At 34.8% G+C, this 27,338-nt stretch overlaps 1 protein-coding gene and 1 long non-coding RNA gene across 2 annotated transcripts; one reads left to right on the top strand and one right to left on the bottom strand.

Moving 5' to 3' along the window:
- Positions 1-4,741: 4,741 nt before the first annotated feature.
- On the top strand, positions 4,742-25,333 carry LOC133846927 (uncharacterized). The gene is given in 10 exon segments (XM_062281640.1): positions 4,742-5,298; positions 11,041-12,294; positions 12,380-13,043; positions 13,253-13,402; positions 14,304-14,460; positions 14,556-14,862; positions 14,865-14,917; positions 20,630-20,730; positions 20,732-21,149; positions 21,393-25,333. Coding segments are annotated over 9 exon segments (3,990 nt in total). The 5' UTR covers positions 4,742-5,298; positions 11,041-11,771; the 3' UTR covers positions 23,010-25,333.
- Positions 19,401-19,682, bottom strand: LOC133847003 (uncharacterized). The gene is made up of 2 exons (XR_009895110.1): positions 19,587-19,682; positions 19,401-19,502 (listed from the first exon to the last, which is right to left on the bottom strand). It is a non-coding gene; the product is annotated as an uncharacterized LOC133847003 (long non-coding RNA).
- Positions 25,334-27,338: the final 2,005 nt, after the last annotated feature.

Genomic DNA, 27,338 nt, shown 5'->3' with positions numbered 1-27,338 from the left:
CACACACACAAACAGGTTTTACGACAACGTTCAGCTTGCGATGGCCCATTTCTCAAACGTTATCGTTATCGATGACGAGAACAGCCAGACTCTAATAGAATATTTCCACAGCACCAAAAACCTAGGTTTTTTTTCGTTCAGGTCGAATGTTACGTTCGCCCAATGTAAAACCCCATAAAAACAGTCGGTTCGAAACGTAAAAACTAAGTGCAGTGGAAATAGGCTATAACAATTATAATTTCTAACAATACCCAGACCATTTAGAATTAATCTCTTAGTCACATATAGCTTACATCTCAAAATTAAAGGGCGAGCAGAAAAACATTTTTTCAATGAGGAATTTTGGAAGAGTTGATCTCTGTTAGAAATATAATACTACTTACATAAAGCAAGCGCAATTAGGTATACATTTTAAGAATAAAAAGTCGGGGCCTTTCATGCCCCGTTTCCACTGCCAGTCAGTTCTTTTACGTTTGTTCTAGTCCCGTTTTGGCGTTTCCACAGGAAAAAATGGGCAAGGGTAAATTTCTTAATGTGGCCGCTCTGAAATGCAAGATGTTAAAATGTAAGCAAAAGTAGGCGAACAATTTAAGAAACTGAACCTGTATTTGTAAAATGGAAAACTTTTGAAATCTTGGCAAATATTTACATAAATAAATATACTTTTTACTATTCACACATTGATATAAGTATGTGAGTTTTTGCGCACACCTCAATGGCGTCAAATTTTCCTCCCACAACCCAAACAATATTTGTTTGTGAATGCTACTTCTCGAGGTTGCTGGAGATTTGTTCAAAAAGCAAAATAATTTATATGCGTCAAGATAGCTCCGCAACTTTAGCGTCACATTTCGATCGTCTTTTTACGTGATATTTAAACTTAAATTAAAAAGTTTAAATGAGAAACAATAGAAAATTAAATTATCTTTCTATTAAATCCATGTTCGATAAATTTCATGCAGTATTTATGCACTAAAATCGTGAGTGAAAAATTGGGGTAGCAACATTTTTGCCAATATCTCGACTTTGACGGGTAGTCGGCCAAATCGGCTTATGACAAGTTATAGAGTATTGTTTTATAAATATACCCTCAAAAATTCATAAATTTATCCTTATTCGTTTTTGAGTTATTTCAGGAAAAGTAAAGTAACCTCAGCTCCAGTCCCATACAAAATGAGCACAAAAATCAATGTTGCCAATCGTAGATACAACTATAAGGAAGATATATAGCAATTTTGGTTGAAATCCTATTAGCTATTTTTCATTTCGCATGTGCATCAAATCACTGGAACCAGCGTGCAACCAGTCAGTGTTAAATAATACCATTTAGACTTTGGCGGGACTTCAAATACTTGCAGAAAATAACTAAATGAAACAAATATTACTATAATTTAAAATTACATTTAAATACTCTATTTACATATACATTGCTTTGTTATAATTAATAAATATACGCAATTTTATATTCTTATTTAAATCGTAATTTTGCAGTTTACTTGACCACTGTTAGCGGCAAAACGCTATGTTAACGCTATCATCAAATTATTCTTCATATTTGCAGAACTTGTAGGCCATGTCGCGCTATTTCATTCTATTCGAATCATATAGACAAATATTTTGCTTTTGTTTTATTCAAATCGGTTGGTTAAGCCGCTTTCGAGAAATTTCAATTTTAGTGATTATTGCCAAACTAATATTACCATGGTGGCAACACGTGTTACGGCCTAAAGTTGGGCCACCCTTTATAAACTTTTGGCAACTCTGGAACATAACTATCTACCCTGAAGAACTGGAGGTGTCGATTGGCCATGGGTAAGTGCTTACCTCGCCGATCACTACATGGGTACATTTCATACAAAAACGGAAATTAAAGAACGCATTGCTAGGTGCAACTTTGTAAGTAGTGGTGGTCTGCTGGTATGTGCTTATTTCCCCAGCAACGAACTAGCGCTCAGAACTGCAGGGAATATATTGGCAATCATTTTCAATAATTATAAAACTATGAACATATGTATATTAGAGCATAATTGAAATGCTATATTATGACTGCAACTCTTCTGAATTTATGTACATATATGTAATTATTAGTTTGGCAATAATTACTAAAATTGAATTTTCCCGAAAACGGCTTAACCGATTTGAATAAAACAAAAAGCAAAATATTTGTCTATTTGATTCGAATAGAATGAAATAGCGCGACATGGCCTACAAGTTCTGCAAATTTGCCGCTAACAGTGGTCAAGTAAACTGCAAAATTACGATTTAAATAAGAATATAAAATTGCGTATATTTATTAATTATAACAAAGCAATGTATATGTAAATAGAGTATTTAAATGTAATTTTAAATTATAGTAATATTTGTTTCATTTAGTTATTTTCTGCAAGTATTTGAAGTCCCGCCAAAGTCTAAATGGTATTATTTAACACTGACTGGTTCCACGCTGGTTCCAGTGATTTGATGCACCTGCGAAATGAACTTGTTTTTGCGGGTTAGGAAAAGGTAAATTTTCTCAAAACAGCTAATAGGATTTCAACCAAAATTGCTATATATCTTCCTTATAGTTGTATCTACGAAAGTATAATGTGCGCTATAGCCGACAAGAAAGTCAACAAAAGTTAGGTCAATAATCGGCAACATTGATTTTTGTGCTCATTTTGTATGGGTCTGGAGCTGAGGTTACTTTACTTTTCCTGAAATATCTCAAAACGAATAAGGATAAATTTATGAATTTTTGAGGGTATATTTATAAAACAATACTCTATAACTTGTCATAAGCCGATTTGGCCGACTACCCGTCAAAGTCGAGATATTGGCGAAAATGTTGCTACCTCAATATTTCATTCACGATTTTAGTGCATAAATACTGCATGAAATTTATCAAACATTGATTTAATAGAATGATAATTTAATTTTCTATTGTTTTGCATTTAGACTTTTTTAATTTAAGTTTAAATATCACGTAAAAAGACGAAAATAAAGTTTTTAGCCGATATTTTTTATCGATATGTGATGCTAAAGTTGCGGAGCTATCTTGACGCACATTAGCTCGAGAACGCAGAAAAACCGAGTTTTTGGTGCGGTGGAAACGGGGCATTAGAATGATGCGATTTTGATGAAACCATTTCCATTATAGAATAGCATATATATATATGAATATATATATAAATATATTTATATATATTTATGTATTTATATATACATTACACATAGCCATTTTGGAATGATGTAGCGGAAGGTTCTACTTAACGGAAATTTCTATGATAAGCCAAAGAGCCGTTACGGTTCCAATCGCAGCGCTCGGCATCAAAGGGTTACGTTTCTTTTTCGTAGTAATGAATAACTGAAAGAGAAACGCAAACCACTTTACAACGCAGGTAAGCTGACGAAAGAAAAAGAATAAGTTTTTGAAATTTGCAGGATACGCAGTTATCAAGCAGCAGAGGCGTGGACAAGTTAAAAAGAATCAACTTGTCTCTATTCTCAATAGGAAAGCGAGAAAAGATATTCCGACTCTACTGAGGCGATCAGTTTGTTTTCTAAGTGAATCTGGTTGTATTAGAAAGAGTTGCTTAAGCGATGTTCTCTGATGAGCGAAAAGGCGTTTTTCCCCAACAACTCCATATAAAAAACTGTCAAAAACTTTCACAGGGACATTTCATTCCCAATAGAAAATAAATAAAGTCAATCCATACTCCAATATAAATAAATAAATAATAATATAAATAAATAAAATAAATAAATGTGGATGTCAAATACAAAAACAATTTTAAATTAGGCGTGTGAAGGATTTTCTTGTGAAGGGAAATATTATTTTAAAACTGTGGAGTTGAAATACAACATATAAAACTAAAAAATAGCAACAAAGTTGCAGTACAATTTGCTTGGGATATTGTCGCCATTAAATTGGTAAAATGTGATTTCATTTGTTTCTTTTAATAACTGAATTTCTTTAATAAACTTTATAGACTGAGACGCATCATATAAATATTCATTAAATTGAACCTTACGCCCCATCATTCCATAAACATTACCTTCAAAAAGCCGAAAAGCGAATTTAGGTATTTTTCTATTTGCCATCAGAGTTTTAAAGCTACATGGTAATCGTTGCATTCATATAATAATAGCCTATTTCCACTGCCACTCGGTTTTTTTACGTTTCGAACCGACATTTTTTCTTATGGGCTTTTACATGGGGCGAACGTAACATTCGAGCTGAACGGAAAAACCGAGGTTTTTGGTGCTGTGGAAATAGGCTATAATTAAATGGTCATACTATTCTGAGAAAGCTCGTTTTGACACAACATTGATATGAAATTTATGTGTTTTCATACAAATATACAAAAAGCTTTATGGGCAACACTAAAATCAACATTTTTAATTTCCTAAAATCTATATTTGGTTTTAAATGTAAGTGCCATAACTTTTTATTCGTGAAATAAAAACGGTAAATAAATTTATACGTACAGTTATATTAATAAATAAATTGTTAATATTATTACTGTCCTTTTTACAATTATCGTACATTCACAATATGTGCAAAAGCGTATGAGTATTTGTAGTGACATGTAATTTATGTATATTGTTTTAAAATAGATTAAATACATTGGAATGTACATAACATCTAAACATACATGCGTACATTTCAATATGTGTTACTACGTGAATATAACATTCTGTAAAGTGTCCTATTCAAGCCAAAATTAATTGCACAGTTCCGATTGAAATGTTAATATACTGTTAAATGAGAATGCATAGTCGAATTGTACGGTCGATACCGCGGACGCTTGTCGTAATATACATACGTACATATTTAATATACACCGTATACATAGTTTTGCATATGTGCGTGTCCTAATATATACAACATCAATAGATACATGAACATTGCTTGTATTATTACCATTTGTGGCATTTTGGATTAGTCAGTCGGCGATCTCTCCTCAATGCAAATATTTGTAAATATTTTATTTCATCCGCATTCGCGTTCTTGAAAGTGCCATACATACAACCTTTATACAAAAATACGTAAATGTACTTTATGTAAGATTATAAATATTTCATAATTAATTTGTGCTCGATTAATAAAAGGAATTACGGTATACATAAAATACACACCTTCACATATTTCATATGGACTATTTTAGAATGTTCATACACGGTGAAAACAATAATAGTGTACTAGTAATTGAAAAACAGTATACATATGTATGTATATCTATGTGTATTGCACTCTTCACTCGTTCAATTGTGTGAGTGTCCCATACATACGAGATCTGAAAATGTAATGTACGGATTGTAAGTATATACATACATGCATATTAGTATATCTATGGGCAATGCTGGTGATTCGGTTAAAAAAAATAAACAGACCTAAAAATGTGAGCGTGCATACAAATGCAAGTCTCATTCATACATATACATATGTATATTTGTTATGCATGAATGTGTAGTCTATGTTTTTGGTATGTATGCGAAAAGTTTCGGATTCGTTTGAGATAATGCATATGTATCTCTCGTGGAATCACAGAACTGAAATATGCGTACATAATGTGTATGTTTATGTGTTCAGCCGAAACAATCAATTCTTCATGATCATTCTATTCTCTGCTGACATCTATTAAGTCTACGTACTTTAGTAGATAGTGTGTCTGTAGATTCATAATATTTATACACTCTAAATACAAGTAATTTTAATTCTAGGGATGGATGAATTGTCCTAGTACCAGTTTGGGTACGATTATCTAGTTTGAATGTTTAATGATCATTCAAGTTTTTAAATAAACAAATAACAAATTTCTTACAAATCAATCAATACTTTATAGAGTATACACTGCTGGTCACGTTTACTTGCATAACAATTTGTTTCATAGTTTTTATTTGAATTCAAATTCAACTCCGTAAAGAATATATATTCTTGACCAATGTCAAAAGCTCAGATGACAGCCATATCCGTCTGCCCGTAAGAAACATTGGAGCTCAAAGTGTTTAAGAGAGTTTTATTTGTAACAGCACTTGTCAAAAGAGATATTAAAATACGAGCGATTAAAATATATGTATGAGATACCCACTAACCATTTTGATAGCTTGACTGACTATAGTCTCTACAAAATGTATTATTTTTTATATATTATTATACATTATTCAAGAATCCTTAAAACTATTGCTTTCTTTAGATTTTGACTCTTTTTGTAGCATTTTCACTACACTAACTGATTGATTTGGTTGGTATATACATACATTTTCCGGCTTTTCACGATAACGGAAAGACTAGGAGGGAAATGCAGCATCTACCGCAGAGCCCGTATGCAACTAAAAATAAGATTTTGATTCCTGTCTGATTTATTGAGATCGCTTTTTGCTTTTAATATTCATGAATGAAGTTAGAATGTGAGATTCTTACCCGCGACGCACTTTCAATAAAATAAAACAAAAACAAGTTAGAAAACTTCAGTCGAGTGTGCTCGACTGTGAGATACCCGCTACCCATTTTGAATAAAGGCAAAATATTGCGGTATTATTTTCAAAATATACCGAAAATACTACTAAAAATACTTAAAATATACAAAATGGTATATTTTGTATATCGATATAGTGCCACATGAAAATTCGCTCTTGCTCTAGCTTTAAAATTACGCTTGTTATTCGATTTTTTTATTTTCGGGGGCGGAAGGGGGCGTGGCAATAATTTGAAAATCTCTTATAGTCTCTGAGATCTAGGTGTTCATACGGACAGACACACAGACGGACAAGCGGACATGGCTATATCGTCTCGGCTGTTGACGCTGATCAAGAATATATTATATATACTTAATAGGGTCGGAGATGCCTCCTTCTACCTGTTACATACATTTCGTGTCGGCTCAAAGTTATAATACCCTTCTACACTATGGGTAGCAGGTGTAAATATTTGAAATAAATATGCCGTTCGATTACTTAAATTGTTAAAGTCATAATTACTATAAAAATCACTAAAATATATCAAACTATACCATAAAAAGTGAGCTATTCATGTAGTAGTTAATTCTTCAATGAATTCTAAATTCTCAAGATTTATAAAGTCAATAATAATTATTTAGGTGTGTTTTGGAACTGGGCGTGGCAAAAACAGAAGATATTTGATCTGCATGCGACAATAACATGTTTTGTCGGAAAATAGTTGTATCTCTACGTTTTAATGTCTCTTAGATCTATGATCTGAGATCGTTCTGTTACTAAATATTCACAAAGTTATAATGTCTTTCTATTGGAAGCGAACATATTATAAAAACAATATCAATTGGGCACTAGACTAATGTTTGCTGTACTATGATCCAACGTCTTACCCGCTTTTGTACTCATTTTTGTTTGTATTTTTCTTTACTATGTTAACTATTTTATGAACAACCAAGCATAAATGCTGCATACGAATTAAAATATCAAGAATGTTTTCCTTTCATTTCTTTTATAAAAAGAACAAGTTTCTTATAACAAAAATGATTTTTGATAAGGTTTTACTTTCTTACTTGTTTTGGTATATTTTGAGAATAATATAATATATTGCTTTTATTCGAAATGGGTACCGGGTATCTCACAGTCGAGCACACTCGAATGTAGCTTTCTTCTTGTTTTTTTTTTTGCAATATACAATTATACTTTTAAGACTTGAGACTTTTGTTTGATCGCAGTCAGGAATCATAAAGATTATAGTTATTATTATGTATGTGTCAAAAATTGCCCGCCTTCTTAACAAGTCCAAACATGCTAGTAATTTCACCACGGAACAATGAGAGATCTGGATTTCACCAAGGTGGTTTCGATCATCTCGACGGGCTGAAGAGCCTGCATGATTAATGGAACGCAGAGAGTAATCCAGCTGAGAGGACATTTACTGAAGTTTCTATATCCTGTACCGAGTTGATTGTACTCGGCGGACCTAGAGTATTTGTAACAATAAATAAAATTTTCAAAAATTGCATCTAGTTCGTATTACAAGCTTTTCTGAATGTACTTATAGTCAGTTTCGATTGTCAAATCAGGCACATTGCGAGTTGTAGGACCTATGTAAGTGGGCACGTCCTCTCTATTGGCTATCTTCAACTTAGGATAAAATTCGTGACTGGCTCACCTCTGATGTCTGATTGATAACTGAACTTCCACACTATAGTAGGCGTTGGCGTTCGTACCGATAATTAGCTGCTCTTTGGGGAATGGACCATGTTCACCAAACTCATCTACTCCTCCGGCGGTGCGGGTTTGTCGTGGGTCATATGGCAGGATGCAACCAGCATATAGCTTGAAACTGCTTTCTTACCAGGGTGGCAATTCTCGATCTATTTACCGTTGTAGGGGTGAAGGAGTTGCACTTTGGCAACTTTAGCAAGGTGACTGCTTTATCCGATGCTTTCGTGGACCGAAGCCGCGTCGACTACGGGGATCTGTCTGCATGAAAAGCTCCTCTCCCTCCTCCGTCTTGTCTTTTAGGTATATCAAGACAGTACTACATTCAAAATATACCATATAGTGCAAAATATAGTAAATATAGCATTCGGCATATTTTAATATATTTGCATTATACTAAATTGGTACATTTAAAGATCCCCGCAATACTTCACTGATGTGCAGGTATCTCTTTCTTACTTTTATTTTATTTGATTTGAATTCTGCACAAATGTAAACAAATATTTATAGGCAATCGGCCAACATTATTCCCACAAAAAACACTGTATATCTCTCTTAAAGTTCTGTGGCACCTATAGTTTGCTTTGGATTTGCTCTTCTCTAGAGTTTTATCGCACGCTGTATATCATTGAAAGAAATTTCTGATAAGTAGAATCTTCCGCCGCATCATTCCATAAGCGGCATCATTGATCATGCGGTAATGATTTTTAAAATGTGGCATATTTTGTATAACATTTTGGTATATTTATCGAAAAAGTTCGATATCGATGGAAATCAACTGATTATTCCATATTCCATATTTAAAATTTCTTAGCAATTCATAAAATCGAAATATGTCGAAAAAATAAAAACACAGAGCCATAAGAAAATGCTTAAAAATCGATGATGCAGTTGTTGGTGTAAACTGCATTATTGAAGCAGATACGCTTGATCAAGAGTAGTAATTTCGATTTGTGCCTTTTCTGACATTTGTTAGTGTTTTTACTTTGGATGGAAAACGCATGTATGTCGATATATATTTGTATACATATGCATCTATACATACATATCTATATTTAAAATAGATCTATTTTTATTTGTACTCCTACATATCTACATACATATACATATATACGATGGATACGGAGTGATGAAATGGTTTAAATCTGAGTGAAACCGGTGCTCACTAAGACATACATATATTAATTCAAGTATTCATCTAGTTGTCGATCAGAGTGTTCTTTCGGCTAAGGACGTTATCCTGTTCTTGCTCGTACATATCTACTTATTATGTGTAAATGATGGTATATACTTCCATATATAAATATTTGGGCTTGCTGGACTATTTTGATGAAAGTTGAAGTCAATATCTTTATAGTATGTACATTAGTACATATATATGTACATATGTACATATTTGCATATGAGTCAATCCAAGCGTAAGCTTAGAGAAGTTTGAACTCAAATTTTGCATTTTGGTAGCGTTAGTGTTGGTGTGGTGGCGTATTAAATTTAACTTTTACAGACGTTGTGGATGCAATTAATAACCATAATTTGATGTTGAGAGAATTTGCACTTTGACCTCGTGAATATAGTCAAAAGTCCTTGAAAACAGGTTATCCAAAGATAAAAATAAACTTGATCTGCACTATAGGGTAGCATATAAGCCCTCGAATATCATCATCAGTGCGACTGGCATCTCGTTAAATTATTTTTTATACTATATATCCATTTTAAATAGTGTATTTTCATCCAGTAAATTTTCAACACTACCCTTTGTTCCTTTTGCTATGTGGGGCACTTGTATGTGCATGAAGCTCAAAACATACATAATTGAAAATGTGTTACTACATTATTTAATATTTGTAAATATGTATACATATTTACATACATACAAACATATAGTGAAAGCAAGACAATTTTTGGAATTATGATTTTATGAGTTGCATTAACAATAGCAGCTGGTAAGATATTTCAGTCTAGTGCATTGTGCAGGATTGAACAATATAAAATACATATTCATATATAGTATTGTCGACTGTAAGATTTAGTTAATACAAAAAGTAAACAGTCTTTTTCGGAAGTTTTTCTGTCAGTTCGTCCGTTGAACACCTACCCTTTTTATAGCTAAGGCCCTAGCTTTGGTATGTATAATAATAACTACTGTCTGAAATAAATGTTTAAGTGATTTAAGAAATAATTGTATGTGACAAAGACTGTTCGGTGCTGTAAGGGATTAATTGATTTGATGGAAAAATTAGAAAATATATATTGTAAAGTAGTTTCCTTTTCATTAAAAATGGTTATTATATACTGCTTTTTTTGCTTAAAGTAAATATTTTTAGCCATATCTATCCATTTATGTATCTATTAGGCTTTTTGAATATTACATACTCAAGTAGTATTAGAAAAAGCGAAAGAAATTCTTTTGATTTCGGATTGATAGAGACTCACTCAATTATTCATCTATATTCGTAAACTAACTATATTCTTAGGTTGTCGTAGCTATTGCTGTTTGCATTTTTCATACAATAATACGATTTCTAGGCGGAATTTTGGAAATGCCCAACAATATCATATCAAATTTGAAAAATCCTGTTGTATACGAGATTCAGTATACTTGGGGTAGTGCGTTTATAGTTCAGTCAACCAGTCATGTAAGGCAAATAACTAAATAAACTAAAACGATGAAAACTAAGTTAGCCGACACATTTTTTAAGCATTACATTCTTCTACTCTTTTTCTTGGATGGCCGTTGGACTGACAATAAGTAATGCAAACGAGATTAAATAGGAATAATATGAGCTACTAGGGACTTTAACCTGTTATTAGACTAGTTATATTTTAGTGTTGTTTTTATGTAAATAAGAATGGTAATTAAATATCTTTATTAAATTACAGAACTCGCGGTTAAGCTAAAACATTGGGACATTAGTAAATATTCAAGTGAGGAATTGCATTAAAGTGAAACAAGAAAGTGAAAAGAATGCCTTAATTGCAGTCACAGCTTAATTAAAGGAGGAAATGCAATTAGCACGAATTTTGGAAGAGAACACCCCGTTATTAAGTAGTTCCTTCACGTTATTAACATTAGAAATAACAGCGGCAATAATAATTATACAAAAAATAGTAATTTATCCATATCGAATAAAATCGACACAACTGAAAAATAGTATTTTGCTTGTGCTAAAGGTCATTGCGGAGCTCAGGCGTCAGCTGGGTAGGGCCTTTGTATTGGCAATCGGAGTTTCTGCTTCTGTTATGGCATCAAATGCGGAGGATCATCTAGCAGCGCTGAAAATACCAATAATCGAATCAGCATTGCCCGACAAAACGAATGAAGATACATACTTGAATTCTAAGAGTGATCATAATAAACCACCGGCTAATAAGAACATTAAATCTCGAAGTAGCCCCGAAGGAAGCGGAAGAACGGATCCTAAACGCAAGAAATTTGCTATAGGAAAAATAACATTAGTATCAAGAATAGTAACAGTGATGATGAGGTGGAATCTAATAAATATATTAAGGTTGATGATGAGGTTAGCAATGAAAACAAACAGAAGCATACCCTTTCTGCTTCCGCAAATAGCCTAGACACTTACCGAAGTACATATGATGATAGTTCGCTGATGCAAATGAATGGTAAGAAAATAAATAACTATGCAAAGAAAGTTAGCAGAATCAGCGGCAGTGATGCAGGGTCAACGAGTCATCACATTTTACCCGCAACTAGTACGGATTCTGTTGAGGTTGCTTCGGATCGCATAGATGCACTTACAACTATTGAAAAAGAATACATTGCCCCTGAACAGGCGCTGGTGACAAGTGTTGAATTAGTTGTGCCTGCGTTAGTAATTCCTCCATCAAATGCATTATCTTCAATGGATGCTGAAAGCTGTTTAATGTCCACATCACAGAATAAGAAGAGTAAATTACCCTATAACACTGATGCCATTTTTATTGATAAAACCAATGGTTGTGCCACAGACTCCTCCTCCGTCACCGATTTAAATGTGAGAAGACTTCCTGATAATTTAGCAATAACTACAACAACAACAACGGGTGATATTTTGACACTAGATTTGGGTTCAGCAACAACGACTACAGCAGCAGCAGTAGCAGGAACAACAACAACAATATGGGCTCCACATGGTGAGTGTAAATTTATCCAAAATACACATTTTAAACAAATCAGAGAGAGGAATTTGAATCATAACAACCATTTTTTTTTTTTTAGGGGCATATGAAAATAATAATGATAATGTGTATGAGAAACAAGACCGATTACATCTCAGCGCTGAATCCGGTGGCCAATATTTTCCGCATGCCGATATTTATCGCACTCAACAACAACAACAATTGCATCATCACCAACCACAAAGAGACACACATCCTGCCGAACTTCTATTGCATATTGGTGCAAAGGAAGCACTTGGAGTTGGCGTTGGTTTTGGACAAATGATTCCAACACTGCAACATCATCATCATCATCATTCAAATCAGCATCACACATCATCAGCACATCATCATTATGAGCAGCAACAGCATCTAAACCATCAACTTCCAAATAATATGTATGCCGAAATGATGCAACAACAACAGCACAACCAGCAACAACACTCTCTACAACTGTCACATCAACAACAACAACCACAACAACATCATCTCCATAGTTTTAATGAACAACCCATGCACTATGCCAATTACAGTCAGCATTATTCCCATGAACCACAAGTATTTGCCATGCAACATGCTCATCCAAATCAGTCGCATCAAGAGCAGCAACCGCAACTCCATCCGCAGGAGGATCTCCAGCAGCATACGGTACAGCAATTACAGGAAACATATCAAGATATGATTATGGACGACTTCCATGAGGATCGTAGCTCAGCTTACAAATTGTGAGTACAGTTTGTCTACTTTATTATATCCATTCCGTCCCCCGTTCTCATTACAAGTGGATGCAACACCTATCAGTTTCTCAATTTTATTTCTTTGCTCATCAGTATGAGCATCTATGTAAATTCCAACGACGTTGCATGTACTAGTTTGTTGTTGGTGACAACTAGTAGCGTTTTTATTTGAATTTTGAATAAAATTTTTTGAACAGAACGCTCTCGCCAAATATTGCCAAGCCAGAGAACCAAGATGATGGCTATGAAACAAGCGCTGGAGATGTTCTGACGCCAAATTCACACAGTTCATCAATTCATTCGATAACACCGCAGCTTCAAATGCACCATACCAAAACCATAAGCACGTAGGACACGGCAAACAGGATGAATTGATTGGAAAACAGACGCAAACGCAGAACCAGAATCAATCAGCTCAGTCATCCTCGAATAGCCCTCATGTGGCAACGACAAGTGGACCAGATGAAGGTGCTTCTATTGGACATTCCTCGCATCACTTGCACACGGGAATGCTAATAATGATGCCGTTATATTGTCAAACGAAACTTATAGTTTTATAGGCGATGAAATGACACCAATACCACACCCAGTCCCAGACACATCCAATGATCCGAGCTATCCTCTCAATATTGTATCAGTCGAGTCGGGCTCAAATCTATCCGCATTGGGATGTGAAGCCGCTTCTGCTGCTGCTCTATCGGCAGAGTCTATGGAATCAGAACTAATTAAAACCACCAGTAGCAATATTAAGCCGCTTCCACACCAGCATATAGTAAGCCGTGAACCGTTTGCTGAAGAATCATATGAAATAGATACAAGTCGACAATCGCTCGATGCTGACAACAGTTCAAACAGCGCATTGAAGTCGAAATCGGTAACTACTGTGTTAACTGCACCAAAACGAAGGGGACGCAAAAAAATTACTGACAAGTACTTCAGTCGATAAAAATTTGGATGTGAAAGCAGCTGCGGCACCCTGGTAAGTTTTTTTTCAGTTCTGTATTATTTAAATATTTTAATGTAATCATATTTGTTATTCTGTATTATAAAGACATTCTTCGATATTAATGTGCACTTTGAAAGTTTTTCGAAACACCGAGACTGTTTGAAAGTAATTGAACTTTCAAGAGCAGCTTTCAATTGAATGTCAAATTTCGGTGTATCATATTTTGTACATTTTTATTTATAATATTGAATTTATATTTATATCAAATGCAATCTGTTTGAACTTCAAGTTGTTGTTCTTTAAAACAGCGCAGGCATTGTTATGATGACTGGCAATATATTGGCCAATATGAAACCGAAGGAAAGAAAGAAACACGATCGTTTCAATGGCATGTCCGAAGCCGAGGTCATTAAGCGAACCATACCTGACCATCTTTGTGATAATCTCGATATCGTTATAGTGAGTTGTAAATTTCGTATACACTCATATTGTATATACACTCGGAGATCAAGTTATGAATGTCATTGAACTAATAAATTTGTTATATCATGTAGGTGGGCATCAATCCTGGTCTGTTTGCCGCTTACAAAGGTCATCATTACGCCGGGCCTGGAAACCACTTTTGGAAGTGTCTCTATCTGTCGGGCCTCACACAAGAGCAAATGTGCTCCGATGATGATCACACATTATTGAAACATGGCATAGGGTTTACCAATATGGTGGCGCGAGCCACAAAAGGATCTGCTGATTTGACACGCAAGGAAATTAAAGAGGGAAGTCGCATTTTGCTGGAGAAACTGCAGCGATATCGACCGAAAGTGGCAGTTTTCAACGGGAAGTTGATATTTGAAGTATTTTCAGGCAAAAGGAATTCCATTTTGGTCGTCAGCCTGACCGTGTCGATGGTACCGATACCGTAAGTGATTTCATTCATACAGCTTTCTACTTATATAGGTATAGGCATTTACTTAATATAATATTTTGTTAATAAAGTGCTAATGATCTGAATAATAATAATAATAACATTGTGCCGACAGGAAATGTATGTATACTTATATTTATACTTATACTTATACTTATACTTATACTTATACTTATACTTATACTTATACTTATACTTATACTTATACTTATACTTATACTTATACTTATACTTATACTTATACTTATACTTATACTTATACTTATACTTATACTTATACTTATACTTATACTTATACTTATACTTATACTTATACTTATACTTATACTTATACTTATACTTATACTTATACTTATACTTATACTTATACTTATACTTATACTTATACTTATACTTATACTTATACTTATACTTATACTTATACTTATACTTATACTTATACTTATACTTATACTTATACTTATACTTATACTTATACTTATACTTATACTTATACTTATACTTATACTTATACTTATACTTATACTTATACTTATACTTATACTTATACTTATACTTATACTTATACTTATACTTATACTTATACTTATACTTATATAAATAGTATATGTGGTATATCGATATAGTACCGCATTCAAAATATACCATAGATGGCACAATATACCAGATTGTCAGCCAAAGTGTGGTAGTTAATGAAACAACACTAATTGTATTTTAGCGTCCGATTTATTCTGCTGTTCGATCAAGACTGACCGTATAGCTTAATTATGTATAACATAGAATGTGAAATAGAATGAGAGGCATGATAAGAGAGCCAATATCGAGAGAGAGTTCGGATAGCCGAGAGAGCATCGAGTTAAAGTATATGTATGTATGTGTGTGTAGGCACACGTCCTACTACAACTCGGCCATCCTGCGAACCAGATCTCCCGATCTTGACTTTACAAAGAATAAAAATAAATCTTAACTAATACTTTTACTATTATTTCGTACAGTAAAACATTTTTATACATTTTTACTTATTATTTAATTCTTGCCTGATTAAAACATTGAAAAGTTTCTTCCATGTAAACATGGAAGTAGAAGCTGAGTTTACTAATTTGATAAATCTTTGTTGTTCTTAATTATTTTCTTCTAATAATTCCATAAAAGTTTTTTTTTTTTTCATTTATTCTATCGCCCTTAATAAATTGATCCTCTAATAGTTGTGATTTAGCATAACAATCCCGTAACAGTTGTGGTTTAGCATAAATATTTCCTAACAGTTTGTTTTCATTATTCGTTCTGTTATCGTTAACAGTCTGTGCTCCTAACAGATGTTGCCTAATAATCTATGTTCCTAACAGTTGTTGCCTAACAGTTGATGTCCCTAACAGTTGTTGCCCAACAATCTGTGTTCCTAACATTTGTTGCCTAATAATCTATGTTCCTAACAGTTGTGGCATCACTTGTCGTTGTTCTCCGCCGTCATCTGAGTACCCTCTATCGCATCGTATTTCGGAAGACATATGTGTGCAAAAGCTTGTAGCATCTGCTCTGGATCTCCAAATCTCTGAATGCGCGCCTGGTTGCGTAAGTTCAGCTCCGGTATGCCTTCGATAATGTGTTCCAAAAGCTCATCGTTGTCCAGTGTAATGGATTGTGATAAGGCGATCTTCTCCTCGAAGTACATTGCAAAACGCTCATTTTGTTGCCACTTTCGTTGCTCAAACTTTCGTCGTAGTTCTGTCTTCGAAGCTACAGTGCCGAATGTTATTATCAGTTGATCACAAAGCTTGTGAAAAGGTTCACGCAAGCGAGTTGAATTTGCATGCAGCCATTGCTGAGCGTTTCCTTTCAACTTTATGGCCAATAGCATGCGAAGCGACTCCTCATCAAGTTTACACATATCTGCAACGCTTTTGAGTTGGTTTACCCAAAAATGTGCACAATATTTTCCGTCGAACTCCAGCGTAGCTTCCTTTGCGAGTGCGAGCGAGACCGCTGACCCACATTTTACTTCGCTTAGTTCATTCTTTTCTTCTACAGTACTGTCCGTTACATTTCCAGTGCTGCCCATAATTTGACATAGAGAACTACTGATGTTGTTGTTGTTGTCGTTGCTGCCGCCCAAATTTGCGACTTCTGGCGCCGCACTTTGTGCAGCTGTGCACAAATCGAGTAAGTGTGTGGCGCCGTTGTTGTTTGTGTCGATCCCGTTGCTGTCGTTGTTGTTGTTGTTGTCGCCCAAATTCGCGACTTCTGGCGCCGAACGCTGTGCAGCTGCGCGCAAAAACTGTGTGGCGCCGTTGTTGTTGTTGTCTATTTCTGTTGTAGACATCTGATGTGCAGCTGCGTTGTTCTGAGAATTTCGCAATTCCTCTTTGACTAAACGTAATTCTTCTTGCAGCTTTTGAATAGTGTTTAGCAAATCTTGGCGAATACTCTCTCCTAGGACAGAATTTTCAGGAACATTTTGAGTCTGATCATGACGCTCGATGTTGTTGGGCAATTCGTTTTCTTGGCCAGACAAAATATTGGCCAAATTTAATAAATCGTTGCTTCCTGATGGTACTTCTTCAAACATCTCTGGTGAAACATCGAGCAATCGTTTTATTAATTCTGCCTTGTTGCCCGTCGTGGGCAAACATAGCGCTGTTAGCCACTTCTTTAATTGTGTCGTAGTGTATTTCTCAAATGTAGACGTGTTCATTTTTTTTTTTTTTTAGCCGATCCCACTTCTGAAATTGTGGTAGTTAATGAAACAACACTAATTGTATTTTAGCGTCCGATTTATTCTGCTGTTCGATCAAGACTGACCGTATAGCTTAATTATGTATAACATAGAATGTGAAATAGAATGAGAGGCATGATAAAGAGAGCCAATATCGAGAGAGAGTTCGGATAGCCGAGAGAGCATCGAGTTAAAGTATATGTATGTATGTGTGTGTAGGCACACGTCCTACTACAAAAGCAACTAAGACCCCTAGTAAGTAGGCGTTTTTGCCCATACAAAAGTATTTCTTTAATAGCTTTTCTTCTGATCGCAACCAAATTTTCAGGGATCATAACTACTATAGTTATTACTGTATATACTAAAATTCGTAACTCTAGCTTAAATTACGCTTGTTATTCGATTTGCAGGGGCGGAAGTGGGCGTGGCAAAAATTTGAAACAAACTTGATCTGCGTGCAAACAACAAATGCTGTCGAAAAAAATTATAGCTCTATCTCTTATAGTCTCTGAGATCTAGGTGTTCATACGGACAGACGGACGGACGGACAGACGGACATGGCTATATCGTCTCGGCTGTTGACGCTGATCAATAATATATATACTTTATAGGGTCGGAGATGCCTCCTTCTACCTGTTACATACATTTCCTGCCGGCACAAAGTTATAATACCCTTCTACCCTATGGGTAGCGGTTATAAAAATACCATAGACAGCACAATATACCAGATTATCTGCCAAAGAATCTAAGACCCTAGTAAAAAATACCGCAATATTTTGCTTTTATTCAAAATGGGTAGCGGGTATCTCACAGTCGAGCACACTCGACTGTAACTTTCTTACTCGTTTTAATAATTGGTCCAAAGTTAGTTAACTAAATTCTGCACCATTTCTTTTGGTATATTTTATCGCTCTGTTTGATCGAAAAACTTTCATACTTTACCAGCCGTTTGTTTAGCAGATCTTAATGATTTTCAACATGATTCAGATTCAGACTCTTAGCTGGTCACTGCATTAGCTGAAAACTTTCATTGGTCACGATTTTAGTCGGATGTTTGGGGTCTCCATCTTGTTAAACAATCTTTTCACCTGTGGGTGAGCACTTTTGTCAACGATATCTAGGAAATTGGTCTCCAAAATATCAGAGGTATCTGTCTGTATGTCCGTCCGTCCGTATAAAGCACTGGATTTGAGACTATAATTTAATTCGACAGCGCTTATTATTTTTGCACGCTCACTTCCGGCCCGTAAATCGAATCAAATCGAATTGTAAACGTAATTTTAGACCTGTCAAAATTACGTCAACATACCATACGGAAAATTAAAAACTCAGCTCCTAATTTACAGTTATTGTAGGGTTGTTAAATCAATTAGGGTTAGAAAAATTTACTTTTAAAAACATTTTGAAACCACATTGTAGTCATTCCGTTGCTGGACATTCTTCTATGTCAAGATATGATTTATTTCAAGAACCAGCAAATGCAGAAAGCTTGCAATATTTCATTAGGAAATATCAACTGCCAAGAATAGTCGCCTGCGTGCACGGAACTAACATAGGGATGATTTCATTCTTTATTATGCTTGCCCTGAAAACAGTATATTAGCCTTTTCTTTTTACACAAAGTATTAAATGTTACATACATTTTCAAAAGACAGATCAATCGTCAGTTTCACACAAAAGTGGGCTGTCACCTTTTCCAAATACTATTTTCATGCACTTTTAGCATTTAAGTAATAAGTTAAACATATTTTACACAACTTCAACTAAATTACTTTCATCCGTTTTATTATATAAGTATTTTCAACTCATTTTTTCATTCCACTAAGAGGCAGCTATGGTGATAACTTCATGGGGATAGATTTATCGCTAGAAAATTGTTATTACCGGCAGCAAAATTTTATTTCCGAATTCGAGGTGGGATCAGAATTAAGTTGTTTTAGAAATAATTACATGCCTAATTGATCTTCCGACGGTCTGAAATGAACGTCAATAAACCTATGAGTAAACTATTTTTTGTTGAAGTAGAAAAAGCATTTTCAAATCGAAAGGAACTAGTGAAAATAGAAATAGGAGCACCGATTTTTCGTCTTCGTTTTGAACAAGTAAGAAAGCTACAGTCGAGTGTACTCGACTGTGAGATACCCGCTACCCAATTTGATTAAAAACAATATATTTTGGGGTATTATTCTCAAAATATACCGAATATACTGCAAATATACTAAAATATACCAAATGGTATATTTGGTATATCGATACATCACACCATTCAAAATATACCATAGACGGCATAATGTGCCAGATTGTCAGCCAAAGCAACTCAGACCCCTAGTAAGTAGGCGTTTTTGCCCATACAAAAGTATTTCTTTAATAACTTCGACAATTTTATCTGATCGCAACCAAATTTTCAGGAATCATAACTACTATAGCAATTATTGTATATACCAGCAGCTTTAGCTTTAAAATTACGCTTGTTATTCGATTTTTTTGATTTGCGGGGGCGGAAGTGGGCGTGGCAAAAATTTGAAACAAACTTGATCTGCGTGCAGACATAACAAATGCTGTCGAAATTATAGCTCTATCTCTTATAGTCTCTGAGATCTAGGTGTTCATACGGACGGACGGACAGACACACAGACGGACGGACGGACAGACACACAGACGGACAGACGGACATGGCTAGATCGTCTCGGCTGTTGACGCTGATCAAGAATATGTATGCTTTATAGGGTCGGAGATGCCTCCTTCTACCTGTTACATACATTTCCTGTCGGCACAAAGTTATAATACCCTTCTACCCAATGGGTAGCGGGTATAAAATGAAAATTATATATGAAAGTAGAACAGGAGCACGACTGATAATAAAGTGAAGACAACTAATTTTGCATTGCGAGGGTAAGAGGCATTTAAAACAAGATAAGAGGAATTTAATACATACAATTTTCTATTTAAACAGATTAAAATACTGAATTAAAATATATTTTATTTTTTTGCAGTATGTTTGGGTAATGCCTTCGTCATCAGCACGATGTGCACAACTGCCGCGAGCTGCTGACAAAGTGCCATTTTATACAGCTTTAAAAAGTTTCGAGACTTTTAAACGGTCAAATTCAGCACATGGACGACTCCGAATGTGTGTTCACGGAGCAAAGGATACGACAATGCTGCGAACAGCAGGATCAGCCTCTCAAGGACAATCCTTCCACGAATTCGCAACACAATTTCATAGATCAACATTCTAATCATATGTTTGCTGATAATATTGGTGTTGATGGGAGTAATACAAATAATACTGACGGTGGTGGTGAATGTGGCAATATTCAATTTAACAATCAATTGACGAATGTGATTACCCAAGATGGTTTTATTTACGGTAACGATCAAGGGCTAAGAAATGCATCATCCTCACTTGGAGCACAGCAGCAACCAAACTACTTAGCCATTTTATCTAACCATCCGACACCGGAAAAAAACGTGGGCGACCAAAAAGATAAAAGAACCAGATCTGGGGATTTCTGGCAATAACGGATCGAAAATTCCCTTGCTAACCAACAACAAGACTTTAATAATATATTAAATTTATCAATAATAGAGGCGACAGGAAGTGGTGGTAATGCTCATATAGGAATAATTTCCAATAGCGGATGCATTAGTAATGATTCACCGGCGAAAAGAAACGAGGAAGACCCAAAAACTGAAACCAACTATTGAAAATATGCTTATTGCAGCTAAGTCTCAAAATACCAGCCATCTTAACTCCGAAGCTCATATAGTTGTAGGGTCAAAAGCAGGGGTGGTGGTGGCATGTCCACAATTCATTCTCTGTCTATGGAGCACAGCACAGAGTCACCCCAAGGAAGTCATCAGGCGCCACCAAGCTTATATAATACACCACCGCCATCGCATATGTTATACACAGCATCGGCATCGCCAATGGCATCGCCCGCCCTCAATTGTAGCAGCTACTCGCATTCGCATGGTACGCCACCCGTCGTTGACAATCAACAGAGTCAAGTGAATGCTGCAGTTTCCATTCGGGATCAGCAAACGCATCTGTGTGAGACGCCGCCACCCAGCTCACCAAATCTTTGCACAGTAGTTGATTTTGATCCTCCAAGCGAGCGATGTAACGGTGGCCACGATGCAAGAATTCTTCCGATTGCAGCGACTCGTGAGGCAGTCGATGTAATTGGTGCTCATCAGCAGAGTCAGCAGGAACATTATCAGCAATGGCTATCGTCCAACCAGCATCATCAGCAATCTCTCCAGAAATCTATGCAAACCACATCGCAGTCTTCGTCTGACGTCGTTGCTCATTATTCGCAGCCATCTGCAATAGGGTCTTCGGTGTCTTATCAGCCACAGGCGCAGCTCACGCCCCAGGCAACCGGGGAACCAGATTGGCATCGTTACGAAACAAATAGATCCTACATGTTGCCCTCACCGCATCAACAACAACAAGAACACCAGAACATTAATTTAAGCACACAATTAAGCAATAATCAAAGCCAGTTTACAACTGATGTCACACATAAAAGTCTTTCTGGCTTAGAGTCCCTAGTGGATCAAATACCAGCAATAAGTGATCACGAATCGAACACAATATCAACAGCAACGGCAGCCGCAGCAGCAGCGGCAGTCGAAAGTCGTTTGCTAGGATTGCAGCAACAGCAGCAGCACCATAAACGTTGTCTGCCTGTTGACAACGAAGAGTCACCCGCGCAGCAATTGGGCAATGACAATAATAGCAACGATAGCAATGTCATAAGCAATAACTTCTCAGTAAGCAGCTTAGCTGCCTCATCTGCGACGAGCAACGAGCACAACCACATGAACAATCATTACAAAATAGAGTCAGCCAACTTAAACAACCTGAACATAAGCAGTGGTAGCAGTGATGCTTACCCGTGTCATAGTTCAACTAGTTATTCGCATTCGCATACAAATCATTTGATCAGCGCTGCTTTGGCAGCAGCAAGTCAACAGCCAACGACGCAACATCCTGTTCCATCACATCCACATCCCCAAATGTATGTAGATCATGCGCACATCACAACAATGTATGCTTCACCTTATGGGCCACAGCATACCACAGCAACAAGCCAAGACTACGCAAGTCATGTGGCGCCATATGGCACAATGCCGAGTGCTGCAGGTCAAACATTGCATGTGCCTAGCCCCAACTATGCGTACGCCCACTACGGCCACACCACAACGCCACAGGCTCAATATCCAGGATTTTCACATAGTCATGCACATCCCCATACACATCATCACCATGCTCACCCACTTCCGCATCATGGCCATGCAACGCATCACTTAACCGTATTTGAGCGACTCAAGCCGTCCGACATTAGTGGCTATAGTGGATTCTGAGGACAGAATTAAAGGGAAACACAACACAATTATACATTTAATCAAGATGAAAACGCACAAATCTATCGCATTCGATAAATAAGCAATGTCATATATGTACTTGCAATCATGTGAGTGGGCTTTCCTGGTTATGTTGTGTATTTTGAGCTTAATTTTCATTCTCTGTTTATATGGGTAAATCCATGACGGAATTTGTACCGTGAGAGGCTCTTTACATTGAAAATAACATAACCTGAAACAATTTGAAAAATAAGTGAATGTTATTCTTACAGCTTTAGATAAGTTCTATATTTAGAGCTATGATTGATTTTAGGAATTTGTTCTGTTTTCCGATAAAATATATAAATTCCATAATTTTTTGGTTTGCGTACGAATTTGTTAATTTATGCAATTATAAGAACAAAAACAAAACAGAAAGAAAATTCCAAAACTATTCTTAGCTCTAAGTACTCATCTAGAGCTATAAACATAACCCTTTCTTATTTTTAAAATTGTTTCAGTTTATGTTATTTTCGCTGTAAAGAGTCTCGCACGGGACAAATTCCGTCATGGATATTTTACATATGGTATGTCAAAATTTGTACCACTGGTGTCTGGCTATTATTTGCCGCATCATTGACATCTTAATGACAGTCTCGTCTTGACGACGCTCTACTACTTTAGCGATGTCGCTCGTTTTTACTTTTTATCGAATAGTATATATTCTATCGATTAATTAAGATAACCAAATACTCCGCCGAATACGTATATACATTTATTTTATAACTATACAGATCGATAAACGGACATTATCATTAATCACTTGTATATGCATCAATATATTAGTTAATATTAGAATTATACGTATAATAATTTGCTCTATGACGTACATACGTACATAAGTGAAAGAAGTCTGCATAATATGTATGAATCTTATCAATAAAATTCAATTTACGTAAGCATCGTAAGAACATCCTTATAGTAAATAGATACAAAAAATACATTATCCGATTTTTCAATAGACTCTAAGTGAAGAGAAAAAGCTAAAGCAAAACAAAAGCTATGTTAATACTAGCTAGTTATTCTAGTACCTAGAAAGTTAATTGCAAACTAGAGACTAAACAAAGAGATGCATTATGTGTTTTACTTTTCATTTATTTATTTCGCTTTTAACAGTTTGAATTGCAAAGCTTGGTTGCTTCTTATTGACTTCTAAAGGGATTCGACCTATTAATAAGCTTTTGATCTCAGACGATATTTTTTCAGTTAAATCCGTAAATTATGAAAATTTATGATAACTTAATAAATTAACTTTTATGAACCAAGTAATATATTAATAGGTTTCTTTGAAAGTGCTGGTGAAATACCATAAAATTCTCCGAGATCAGCTTTAACTGGTTTATAATGATACTACTACCATTTATGTAACGTTCTACTTACTATATGTCAATGATCATAGAAAATGCTTATAGAGTTCATTGAGATAATATTTGAATGTAATAAGTATAGTATTTGATACCGCGATATTTTCAAATGAATATGTAGCAAAATTAAGAATATTTTGATACGTTGAAATTATTTGCTGATGTTCTTTTTATAAATGAATACGGTGCTAAAATTAAATTTTTTTTGAGTTTTTATGCATTTGTACATACATACGCACACCCAAAGTTTTAATGTAAAATGCAATATTCTATATTGTCAATACTTGTCTAAACTTGCACATCTTTTGCGCGTGATTTAATACGGCATATTTATTAAGATATCCATAGCATTTAATTGTTCTGTATTCTACTCATTGTTTTTAATTTCAGTTTAATACATGATTTGGGTTATTTAAATTTGAAATTTCCTACTTAAATGGTTTGCAAGAGGGAGTAACATCGAAGTTATTATGCTGTGCTAAAATTATAAACTTATTATATTCATATATTTATATATACATATATGCATAATTATCTAAGTATAACTGAACGAATTTGATACTAATTGGGTAATAATACTATAATACATATTATAAATCTTTTCATAGGTCCTTCTACTCATATGTATGTGATTATATAAGTAAAAGGAATATATATTTCCCTTATTAACAACTCAACAAATGCATGAGTTAGTTCAAGTATGTCCCGAAGTTATGCGCGTTTTATTATTTAATAGTGTATTTTAATATTCAACTTGCACGTTGTCAATAAGCATATAAAAAATTCTATGTAAGTCCTTGATCATAAATTTAAATTGGTTATACTAAATAGTAACGGAAGTCTTTCAATAAAAAAATATATGAATTAAAAGTAAATTAAACCAATTTAAGAGGTGCAATAAATGAAATACAAATATCTATATATATGAAGCTTTTATCGTGACTGCCTGGCTGACTGATTAATTTATTTACTGAGTAACCTATCAGCGCACAGCCTCGACTTTAAGAACTCTAACCGTCTTAAATCCCACTGTAAAGATGATAATGAAAATCTAGATTTTTAAAATATTTTTATATTCATTTTGACGAAAGGTCGTTTAGTAACCGATAATGAAAAGGTAGGAATAACGGCTTCCAACCCTGATGGCTTTAATGTCGGGTCGAACACGCTTTTTTTTATCTACACTTAATGAGATGTTTCTGTCATTCTACGTCTCGGGCGCCTTTTGAAAAACGTTGCAAACCGAAGAAAGTATTTATTATTATTGTTATACTTATTTAAAAACATCACAATTGAAGCAACGATCTCTTCTGATCCAAATTACTCTACAAAATGAAATGAATACAGAGCGGTTAACAAATCTAGGGTAAGAAAAGCGCAAGGCTTCCCATTGGATACACTTGCAGCCAATCCCGAAATGATTCGTCTGTGCTACTAAAGAACAGGATAATAATTACTTTTGAATTAAGTAGGATAGTTACGAGAGAAAAAATGTGTTTGTGAGTTGAATGAAGTTTATTAGCTCAAACTCAGTTAGGAGCAGAAAGTCTTTTCAATGTGGAGATTTCCTAGAAAGGGCAACCACCGGCGAAATAAGAAATTGAAATTTTATTGGGTATATAGAGATACATATGTATAAGAATAAAATATACAATAAAAACAAGTAAGAAAGCCACAGTCGAGTGAGCTCAACTGTGAGATATCACCTACTCATTTTCAATTAAAGCTTATTCTACAAATATACAAATATGATACCGAAAAAAAACTAAAATAATAAAACTAAATAAAATTTGGTATATCGATATACTACAACACCTTATATTTAATATATACCATAGAGTACTAAAAATATCAGATTGTCAGCCAAAGCAACTTAGACCCAATCGCAGTGCGCGTTTTTGTCATACAAAAGTATTTCTAGAATAAAAAAATCGCCGTTCTAACGGGAGCGGAAGTGGCCGTGACTAAAATTTGAAACAAACTTGTTCTTCGCAAAAACACAACAATTGCTGGAAAAAAAATTATAGCACTTTCTCTTGCAGTTGCAGCATCAGTTGTTTTTTTTTAAATATAAAATTTGTCTGATAGAATTTGAAGATATAAATTTAATTTTTGATTTATTATGTGGTAGTTCGAACTGCTTACTCAGCCTGTACACTGTACCAGACCTTGTATTTTATACGGCTTTTCTAACTTGCTTAACCTTAAATCCTTTAGCGCCTCAGAAAATTCAATTGGAATAACATCGGGTATAAAACCTCTTGCAAAAAATTCTTGCAACTTTTATTATTGTTGATTTTATACGTGCATTCATTTTTTTATTTGAACTCTTGTTTGCGTTTGTTAAAGGAATTATGTTGAAATTGTGTCTTCCAAAAGTTCAATTAATAATATTCACGAGGGCATTTGAACTTATATCTGCGATTTATAAGGAGGCCGAGAACTTGTTCTATAAACGCAACCGTAAAACGGCGTGGGACCTAAGGAGCGCCTATCCACGGTGGCCACAGTTCATAGGCAGAGAGGCCAATATAGCCACTTACTTGGTATCTATGTATCAATGTCGCTGTCAAAGAATCTCAAGGAATTCTGAACTTTGTGGAAATTACAGATATCAAGCCTGGGTGTTTCGTGTTGTTAAACATACCAAATACACTTTGCACTCATAAAAGACTTTACAATTAACGCATTTACTATAAGTTCAAAAATGGTCATAAATTTTGAAAATTTAATAATATTTTTTCATTAGCTCTATAACGCAATGCAAAGTCAAATTATAGTTTTTTATGTGAATGTAATATATATCATTTGGTGAGAAAGTTAAAAAAAACAATAACAACACATAAATTCGGCAGCTTGTCTAGTTTCTTAAACCGTGTTTTTAATTTTGATTCCCGCTACTCACATAGTAGAAACGTATTATAAC

Source organism: Drosophila sulfurigaster, chromosome 4 (genome assembly GCF_023558435.1).
Source record: "Drosophila sulfurigaster albostrigata strain 15112-1811.04 chromosome 4, ASM2355843v2, whole genome shotgun sequence".
Taxonomy (NCBI): Eukaryota; Metazoa; Arthropoda; class Insecta; order Diptera; family Drosophilidae; genus Drosophila; species Drosophila sulfurigaster.
Note: the sequence above shows the minus strand (reverse complement) of the source record. Positions and strands in the feature narration are given on the sequence as shown.